Genomic DNA, 10,375 nt, shown 5'->3' on the forward strand with positions numbered 1-10,375 from the left:
TTGACCGGCTCCAGCTCATCTGGAAGGCACGTGCCGTGCCAGGCTAGGTGTCCCCAACAGAACGAAAAGAAAGAGCCGATTCTCTAAAAAGAGCCGGAAATCCCATCACTACTAGACACCCTCATCCAAGGAGGCCGAGCCAGGGTTGATCAGGCCCCAGAGTGTCACTGGTTTATGTTAAAATGTTATTTTTCTTCTTCTTTCTTCTGCTTAGTTTCCTACAGTTTATTTTCTATTCACTGCAACTGACAAATAATACCTCTTTAGCATTTATGGAGCCTCAGTTCTTCAAAGGGATAGAAAAGGTGACAGAGAGGAGAGAGCAGAGCCGGAAGTGGCGCGCCCGACCGCTTCCCACACCTCCCCGCCGGATTGTACAGTGAAGTTATTATTTTATTAATGAACAATACAAATGAATTATTGGCGGTTTGTTTTGAAACAACTGTAATCTGCATATTTTGACTTGATTTTTAAAGTAGCTCTAATATTCCGTCGTAGCTTCGTTTCAGGCTCTATCCATGACTTTGTTGGTTATATCTTCAAAGGAACCAAAACGATCCAGTTATTTTGGACTTTTTCTGGAACAACAATCGCTTTGTCTCATACGCTACAAAAGGCTGTGAAGAGTCAGAGGGTGTGTCTTTCTTTTCATAAATTAATGTCGACTCAAAACTTTTTATTAGCAAAATCAAGTTATGCACCATATATTATTCATTCAGAAAATATAAACTTCGTACCAATTAGCAAACTTTGTACAAAGAAAATAAAGATATAAAGACGGAATCATAAAGGTTAACAGAGTATTAACTCACTAAATCAAAGTCTTCCAAAAAGTAAACAAAAATGCAGTTTTTTTTAACTAAAGTCAAAGATTTAACCAACAAGTTTAAATCGTTTTTCCAGTGTAGGGTTGGTTTGGTCTTAAAAAACGAAATTTATGTATATATTGCTTACACAAGTTTAATAAAACATTAACACCCTATTTGACTTTGTTTTCCTTCATAAACACTCCGAACAATATCATAATGTCGACTCAATGCATTTCCTGAACGATTCGTTTTACGACAATTGTCGTTATTTTGCGGCATCCCGCCATTTTATTTGCGAACTCGACACAGTTAGCTATTTGTCGCCGCTGCACGCTGTGGGTACCCTGAAGATCAGATTCTTGTTACTAATAGATCCAAGTATATTATCTCCTTCAGTCGAAGTAAGTTTGTCACAAAGGACCTGGTCTACCTGATCTCGCGCTTCTTCTTCTGCTACATGATCTGAAATTTGCTAAACGCTGGAGGAGAGAAGGTAAGACTCCGCATGTTAGCATAGTGAGCTTGGTGGCTAATTCGAAAGGCTCAATTAAGCGCTAAACAAGTCGATAGGACTTAAAGTAAAAGCTGTTAGCGCGTACATTTCAGATATCGTTGCCGTGCTGTTTGTAAGTTAAGGAAGATGTTGGGTGAAAATGAAACGCGTGCTAGCCTTATGGTTGTAGGAGTGTCGTCGTAATCAGGACAACAGTTAGCATGTACCGAGAACTTCCGCTCTTGGGGCTGTCGCGTGCTTGCTTTAATGCCCGGATTGACCAGCATATAAGCGTCAATGAAGTGATCCCCCTGTTGTTGCAATAGGTGAAAAATGACGCAGTTCCTACCACCCAACCTCCTGGCCCTCTTTGCTCCACGGGACCCAATACCTTTCCTACCTCAGCTGGTGAAGTTACCCCACGAAAAGCACCACAATCAGCCCTACAGTGGGATCGCCCCGTTCATCAGACATTTCGAGGTGAATGTAAAGTCTTCTGTGCGCTTTGGTTAGCCCTTCTTCTTCCGTCCCGCATTAGTCCTGTTAAATATCTCCTTTCTCTGACCAGGATCCGAGAGATGCCCCGCCTCCGACAAGAGCAGAGACCCGTGAAGAGCGGCTGGAGAGAAAGGTGAGTATTCAACCTGTTCTCCTGCACACAACAGCCCATAATGACACCGCGAAGAACGTTTGACTGACAGCTTTGCAGACACAGTAATACTGGCACCGTGTAAGAAAGTAGTTCAGATTACATTCAGAAATATTCAGTACACTGTAAGTCCAAGAAAACAGCCACACAGAGAGAGGACCGGAGCATTTAGCTGTCACTGAATGATCTGTACATTATACAGCTTTATAGAGAACAGGAGGAGTCAGTGTGAGGGAGGAGCTGTGCTGGAGAGCAGTTTGTTCAGTCACTTCCTGTCCCTCATCGACTCAGACGCCTCCCGATTCTGACCAATGACGCTTCCAGCCAGCTGCTGCCAGAGAACGTCTGCAGGCGGCATATTTCAGATCTGAGGTGACTGACTGACCCTGTGCTGCTCCAGTCTTGTTAACCACAAAATCAGAGAGAGTGCTCCCAGAGTACGCACCGAGGCCTGAGCAGTTTCTCACTTAGAAGCAGATGTGGTTGGATAGTTTTTTGTTTTTTGTTTTTTTTTTAAACGAAAAATGTAGCAGTAGCAGCAGCATCCGCCTGACAAGAGGCTGGTGAGCAAACTGAAGAGCGAGGAAGGATCAAGAAGCAGCCTCTCCAGGACCTTTGAGTAACCGTGGCGTCCTCCACAGCACCGGCACCTTTTCCTGCAGCAGAATCAAGCTGAAGAGAAGCTGAGAAAGTTGGCTCAAAAGGTTACAAATGTGTGTGGGGTTTGAGGACTCACAAGCACACGCTTCAGTCCACACACACAAATGCAAAGCAGTGTGAGCACACGTAAAACTATATAAAAGCTTTTACCCGAACCTGAAACCAATCATTTACACACCACAGAAGAAGTTTAGCTTCAGTAGCTGGATCGTTTTCTCTGAATAAGCTTTCTGTTCATGCCGATGTCTGAAACTACGCCTAACGTCCCTCCTGCTCACGTACAAAACTTTGAATATGTGTGCACGAGTCGCCCCATACGCACACGTCACGTTGCATGCACGAGGTTCACGCTGCTAGCTTTGCACAGATCCACAGATGTAAGCTGTGTCCCGGTGTAACACTGAGATGTTTCAGATCATCAGACAAAAAGAATGCACGTTTCTATATGAAGCTTTTATTATTAAGGGGGAATGATAAATGCTCTGCATTTGTATGGATTGAAGCATGCGCCTGTGAGTCGTCAGGTTACACACAAATCCCTGCACACATTCGTGTTGTTCCTTCATGCTTGTGGATCATTTGTAACCGTTTTGAGGCCAGTTTCTCTCCACACTGCTGGACAGCACAGGGTTTGAGCACCGTGGGATCTGGTTCTTCTTCTTCTTCTTCTTTCCACACTGGAGCTCTTTCAGAGTCAGGTTCTCCCTGATCAAGACCCTCAACTACAGCTGCACAGATCAGCCAGGCAGCCGGCTCTGGAAGTGCTGGTGGTTCCAGACGTCGTCCATGTGTAGACGATGGAGGCCGCGGTGCTCTTTGGGACCTTAAATACTGCACACGTTTTTCTGCAGCCTCCTTCACCTACAATCCAGCCTCTGAGGACAACTCCTTGGACTTCACAGCTTGGGTGTTCTCTGACTTGGACTGTCAGCTGTGGGACCTTTTTATAGAGAAAGTGTTTCTTTCCAAATAATGTCCAGTTCGCTTTATTTACCACAGCTGGGGCTCCAGTCAGGCTGTAGACATACCATCTGACAGGTGATCAGTGGAAACGGGCATCTTGTAACTTTATGCGGTGTTTTGTGAAGAATTTAGAGGTGGGAATGAATTTAATCCAATGCTGAAAGAGACTAGAACAGATGAAGCTCTGTGAAGTCTGTATGTGTCCGGTTTTCTGAGAACAAAGCAACGATCGTTAAGAAAGCTGAGCACTAACCATTTCTGTGAATCTTTTGTTTTTGTAGAGACGAGAGAAGATTGAAAGGAGGCAAGCAGTAGTAGAGACAGAGCTGAAGCTTTGTAAGTTCCTGACACGGCACACGCTCTGCAAACGCTGCATGATGTGGTGATTTGGCCTAATGTTGCTTTTCTGTTCACATGCTATCAGGGGACCCTCATAATGACCCCAACGCACAGGGCGATGCCTTCAAGACTCTGTTTGTGGCACGAGTGGTTAGTATATTCAAATAGCTGCCTGCCCAAGTGTGTTGGGCTTGGGTTTGTTGGGTTTGGTGTTACCTGTCTGTGTGAACTCTAAATATCTTCTTTCTACAGAATTATGACACCACTGAGTCCAAGCTTCGCCGAGAATTTGAAGTGTACGGCCCCATCAAACGGGTACGTTTACACGGTCCCGTCTGAGTAATGTTGTGCTTAATGTCTTATTTATTCAGTTACTACTATTTTCAATTGTCGCGTACAGTACACACCTGGCATCGGCACACTTGTGTGTTGCCCCTTAACTATCAAATGTAGCTGTGCAGCAATGGTGAATCGAACAGGATGTTTGAGCCGCGCTTCCAGCCGTCCAGATCCAGCTAAGCCTGTTCTGCAGTCTCACAGTATCAGTGTCATGCAACAAAGATATCAAGGTTAGCCTTTAAAACGGTTGCAGGTCACTTTCTACAGGAAGACAAATGTTACTCTTGATTATTGGAGTACTTTCCACATGCTGTAATAATTGCATTGACTGTCGGGCTCGTGTGCTGGACACGTGTCCAGTTGAAGTCCAGTGTCTTTCTAAAGGTGCTCTGACATGAGCTTTTCTCCAGATGTCACTAACAGCTCATCTGTTGAAATCATGGCTGTGCATAAATGAAGTGTTGAAGGCCGAGTCACGGCAGCTCGTTCAATCCCAACCTGCACAAAGCTGTGTCGTTACCGAGGTGTCACACAAGGAACGTCTCATTATGAGGAGAACCAGTGAGCTCTCTCATGACCTTTGCAAACTGGTGGCACTGGTTACAGAAACATCTCTAAACTCTGCAGCAGTGCTGGGCCGTAGTGGAGAAGTGATCATTTCACCATAAACTGGTCACAGGAGAGCCAAACTGAACTCATCGTCGTTGAATCAGGAGAGCAGCTCATTCAAACCCAAACCTCTGTTGTCTTGACAACGACACACCGTGGTCCCCGAGTCTGACAGCGAGCTACACGGAGCAGGGGCATGCTGTTCCCTCGACGTGCTCCTGTGTCGTGAAACCACGAGTGTTGCTATAACAACCCCACGCACATTAGCTGGTACTCGATTGTCATGGAAAATGATCAAAGTCCAGTTGAGCCAAGCTGGTAGTAGTGGGAAAGGGCTGTTTGGATGCCGTAATACCAGTCCGTGTTTGTTGGTCCAGAACCACACCTGAGGACCGGACTGGTTTGTGCATACAGCAGCTGTCAGCTTTCTCCCATTCCTCGTTATTACACATCCTTTATGGACAGCTGTGGTTGGATGTGTTGCGTGTGTGTAGCATGCCTTGTTACTGACTTTGATGTCAGTAGCACCTTTAGAACATCAAAGATCGACGATGTGTTCAGTACTTCTATTATGAAGACAAGCTAACGCATGTGCACGTGCTGGGCAGGTCACTCAGGCGTAAACTCACCAGCCACTTAAGGTCCACCCTGATAGTAACAGGTTGGACTCCATGTTCACCTGAAGAGAAAAACTCATGGATTCCTCAAACTGTAGTCCGTATCGCCTTCATGCACATCCATGATGCTGAACTCCAGCTCCTCCATGTTTCAGTAGCACTCTGATGGATTCACATCTGTGACCCAGAGCTCATTTATCCACAATGAACTGATTGTCATGTTCAAGAAACTGATCGACTTTATCACACGGTGTGTTATCCTGCTGGAAGCAGCCATCAGCAGAGGGGCGTGTCCTGGTCCTAGGTGGGCGTGTTGCTGTCAGTGCATGCACATTCAGGATGCTCTTCTGCTTACTTTGGTTGTAACAACTTGTGATGTGAGTTACTGTTGCCCAGGCCTGCACGATATGGCCTAAAATCCATATCACCGTATAATTTGAAGCATGTGCGGTAATGATTTATATTGTGATATATTCTTTTCTTCTACTGTTGTTCCAGATTTACATAGTCTACAACAAGAGGACGGGGAAGCCGCGGGGCTTTGCATTCATTGAATATGAGCATGAGAGAGACATGCACTGTGAGTACCAATATGAACCCAAACATAGTTATGTTACTTAAAGACCAAATACTGTGTGCAGGGCGTTTCTCCTCTGCAGCTCTGTTTGTAACAGCAGCAGCTTTCTCTGTAGTGACTGCTGCTGAGTGAGAGCCCAGCTGCTGGTTAGTGCTGGAGCTCTGCAGTGTGTGTGTGTGTGTGTGTGTGTGTGTGTGTGTGTGTGTGTGTGTGAGAGAGTGCGTGTTGCGTGTCATCAGTCTGGTCTAAGAACGGCGTTCTCAGCAATAAAGACTTGTTTTCTTTTTTGCATCTTGTGTGTGGGGGCGGGGTCAACTGTTTCATTTGTGAGCCTGAACATCTTTGCCTGTCAAAGGCACATTGTCTTTTTAACTGTTAGGCCTTGTAGCTTTGTGGAAGAGCAGCTCTCCCGGTTGGACTATAATGGTAAGCACATAGTCAGACTGGTCACCAAGCATTGAATGGGTTTTTTACCAGACATGTGTCAAAGCCCACGTTTTACAAACTTTTATCGGTGGTCTTCAACCCTGGTCATGGTGAGATTAATTCAGCCTTTCCACACTAGCGAGATACGTTAAGCTGGTGGCGATGCCACAGTAAATACTGTCTCTTTAGTCGAATGGTGTCATCGAACACAATGACGCCATTCTGGGATGTTGGTGCAATCAGCTCTTCAAGACCAGAGTTGCTGAATCACAGTTGTGTAGTTGGAGCAGGGGATGAACTGATGGGGAATGTGGGGTAAACAGTGTATTAACTGTATGTTGTTCTCATTGCCACTGCAGCCGCCAATCTGTGATGGCTATTGGCCAGAGCTGGCTGGCAGATGATGATGGTTATGATACATCTACACCCTACTACCACAGCTCAGTATATGGTTGGTATAATGGGTTTGTATGATGGGTAAGATTTTTTTCCACCCTCCATCTCCTACATAGGGATAGGGTTCAATGGGTAAAGCGTCTTCTTGCAGACCCTAAAGAGCTTTTATTCAGACTTTTACCATTGAACGCACCCGACCGCCTGTCCTAAATGTCACCTCAGGTTAATGAAGGCAGTGGTAGCTGAGCCTGAGAGAGCCACACGCATGCTTAAATGGCTGCCATTCGCATTAGCTGGAGTTTGTTGTGACGTGGAGTTTGCAGTCTTTCTCATTGCACAGCACTAAATTGCTGCAATGCTTAACTTGGCAGCCTTACAAACTGCAGACTGTCACCAAAAAGCTTTAATCTCATCATTTATTTACTGATAATCTTGTTGTTCATCACAGTGAAGAGTGAAGCTCCACACGCTAATCAAGAGGTTCCTGTGCTGTCAGCTCAAAGAATAAGTGTTCCAGGATGGGTCCCCAACAAAATGGATAAGTTAGTGCAGGGGCTGCAAAACATCTTTGACTATCTTTAACATGATTCACTTGAAGTTTCCGAGTGTCGTGTATGAGCCCCCCAGTTTGGGTTTTCTTCCCTCAACCAGGCTTGTCGGGGTCATGTGATCAGCCCCTTTGCGCAGCCACAAACAAACCGTTGTGGTTCTCAGTCTCGCTCTCACTTAGCTTTAATGATTGTCACTGCGTATCCAGCAGACAGTAAATGCAACAGGAAATGACCGCCCGGGGCCAAAGTTTCCAGGTGCTAGTTTTTACAATTCCAGTTTATAACATCTGCGCACTGAATGCATCTCAGCCTACACATCCATGGCATGCCAGTGTTAGGAACATTTCTTTCTCAGTAGGTTGGAGTTGTGATAAAGCCAGTCCTGCAAAGAAGCCCAGTTTTGTTTGTTTTGGGTTTTTGTTTTATATTTTTCCACGTTTCCTTTTCCCCACGTGGTCCATGTCAGTAGGACTGGTGGTAAAATCCTTCTTGAAGAGGGAAAGGGTTCGGGGTATGGTAAGTAGATGTGCTGTGACACTGTCGTGGTGTGGAGGTACTTTAGTGAGGCCTTAAAGCTCGGCCTGAGCCTTTCTGAACTCTTATCAGTGAAATGATGTTGTGTCTGGAGGGTTTTGGTAAGGCCCCTTTCATGGATGGTAACGTTTTAGCCTTGGCTCCACACATCAAGTAGCTTAGTCTGGACCGTGGCACGTTCTTCCATCAGTCAACATGGGTCATAACATTGTGTGGTACACGAGTGGACAGTTTGCCAGGTGCTGATGTTCCTACTGTATGTTGCTCTCAGTAAACCTGTAAATGAAAGCAGCTTTGTGTAATAACAGAAGCTGCTGCAGCTTTTTACCAACAGCTCGATGCATTTAAATCTTCTAGAAAACAAAGTCTTATTGTAGACGTGTCAGCGGGTGGCACAAAGGTTTAGCAGCAGTGAATCCAAACATGCCACAGCTTTATGAAACAGCACCTTAGTCTATCAAACAGCAGCTCTTTGGTGTAGCTGGTGTAGGACCCCGAGTAAGTAAAAGAAACGGTGTAATGTAACAATCACTCTTCGGGTGGAAGGAAGTCTACTCCCATTATCCTTCGACTTTTGCCCAGAGAGCAGCCATGTCGGCTTCGCCTGCTCCTGGTCAGTATAATAATGCACTGTTTGTTTCCTTAGCCATATTCCCTCGCTCCCTTTCCTCACCTTTTATCTTCCCTCTTCCCGTTACTCTTCTCCAGCCGCCTATAAGCATGCTGACGGGAAGAAGATTGATGGCAGAAGGGTCCTGGTGGACGTGGAAAGAGGACGTACTGTCAAAGGGTGGCGTCCTCGCAGGCTAGGTGAGCACTGCTTTCTAAGTTGTTCGCCGTTAGGCGTCCCTCCACTGTGGGACTGTAATGTGCAGCGCCTCTGTTTTTACAAGGTGGCGCTGTAAACATTCGCCTGAAGAAAGCGGACTTCTCATGAACATGTTAGAAATGTTTGTGGTTTCTCTGTCTAGGTGGTGGACTGGGTGGCACCAGGCGAGGCGGCGCTGATGTCAACATCAAGCACTCTGGTCGAGATGACGCGTCACGCTATGACGACCGTCCTCTTGGGGGGTGGGTCTTCGTTCTACATTTGTAATTTGACGTAAAAATACAAACTGCTGTAAATACTTATTGCAACTGTGCTGCCCACAGTGACCGTGACCGTGGAGACCGGAGGGAACGCAGCCGTGAACGGGACAGGGACAAGGACAGAGAGCGTCGCCGGTCCCGATCTCGCGAACGCCGTCGCCACACCCGTTCCCAGGAGCGAGAAAGGGACCGACAGATCGTAGCAGCAGAGGACAACAGTGGTAGTAACCGGCGTCGAGATCGCGAAAGGGAGCGTGGGGCGGCATCGGGAGGAGACAGCAGGAGCAGGGAGAGGAGTCGAGACCGGAAGAGAAGGAGCAGGAGCAGAGATCGTAAAAGAGACAGGGACAGGGCGAAGGGGCCAGAAGGAGGGGAGGAGATCGGCCAAGGAGAAGCTGCCCCCGAGGTCGGAGAGCGCATGCTGGAGGAGCACGAGGGAGAAGCGAGTGAGGGCTTAGAGGAGCGTAGAGACAGGGACAGGGACAGAAGGCGTAGCCACAGGGACAGGGACAGACGCAGGGGAGATCGGGACAGAGACAGGGAGCACAAACGGGAGCGTGGCGAGAGAGACAGGGGCGATCGGCGAGAGGAACGGCACAGCTCCCTGCGAGATGACATGGGCCCTCAAGACGACATGGTAAACGAGGATGATGGAGGAGTGCCGCCACAGATGGAGGAATACAGCCAGGACGGGATGATGGCGGGCCAGCAGTCTGCGCCGTCAGCTGATGGCTACGTTTCCAGTGAAAATGGCTACAAGATGGAGGCTGCAGGAGACGAGTACTGAAACGAAGCGCCCGTCGGAGCGTGTCGTACACCGTCTGTGTTCGTTGACCTTTGTGATGTCAGAGCCTTCCTGTCAGTCTGTTTCTGTAACCTGGTGTCATGGTACGCTCAACATGACCCCACTAACGTGTGCCACTACATCACACTCTCATTTTACTGTAGCGATGGTTTTGGTTGTAGTCCCCCCCCCCCCCCCCAAAAAAAAAAAACCCAAACAAACAGACACAAATAAACTTTGTTTTGAAATGGGTCGATGGTGTAGCCGTTTTAATTTCCAGATCTAGCAGCCACGTGAGTTTGGTAAATGTGTCCCGATGAGCATCCTGTCAGGTTGAAGATGTAGTGTTGTGGCAGTTATGAGCTCTTCTGTTTATTCCTTTTTATTAGTCTCCTGCTGTTGGTAATATTTGCAAGGACATTTTAATAAAGATGTGACTTAAAGCCAGAAAGTTTCACGCCATTCACTTTGCATCCTTTGTCCATGAGTCTGTGCCAAATGTTTTATTTCGTAGTCTCCGATCAGTTCTTACAAACCTGT

General features: G+C 46.8%; 1 protein-coding gene across 1 annotated transcript; it reads left to right on the forward strand.

Moving 5' to 3' along the window:
• The first annotated feature begins 1,097 nt into the window (after positions 1–1,097).
• snrnp70 (small nuclear ribonucleoprotein 70 (U1)) lies at positions 1,098–10,286 on the forward strand. Its single transcript, XM_080906546.1, has 10 exons — positions 1,098–1,302; positions 1,629–1,782; positions 1,871–1,933; positions 3,856–3,910; positions 3,999–4,063; positions 4,166–4,228; positions 5,977–6,058; positions 8,671–8,772; positions 8,934–9,033; positions 9,115–10,286. Exons 2-10 carry the CDS (start codon positions 1,636–1,638, stop codon positions 9,836–9,838), a joined length of 1,401 nt encoding a protein of 466 aa, XP_080762672.1. The 5' UTR covers positions 1,098–1,302; positions 1,629–1,635; the 3' UTR covers positions 9,839–10,286.
• The last annotated feature ends 89 nt before the right edge of the window (positions 10,287–10,375 follow it).

This window comes from Rhamphochromis sp. 'chilingali', assembly GCF_963969265.1.
Source record: "Rhamphochromis sp. 'chilingali' genome assembly, chromosome: 15".
Classification (NCBI taxonomy): domain Eukaryota; kingdom Metazoa; phylum Chordata; class Actinopteri; order Cichliformes; family Cichlidae; genus Rhamphochromis; species Rhamphochromis sp. 'chilingali'.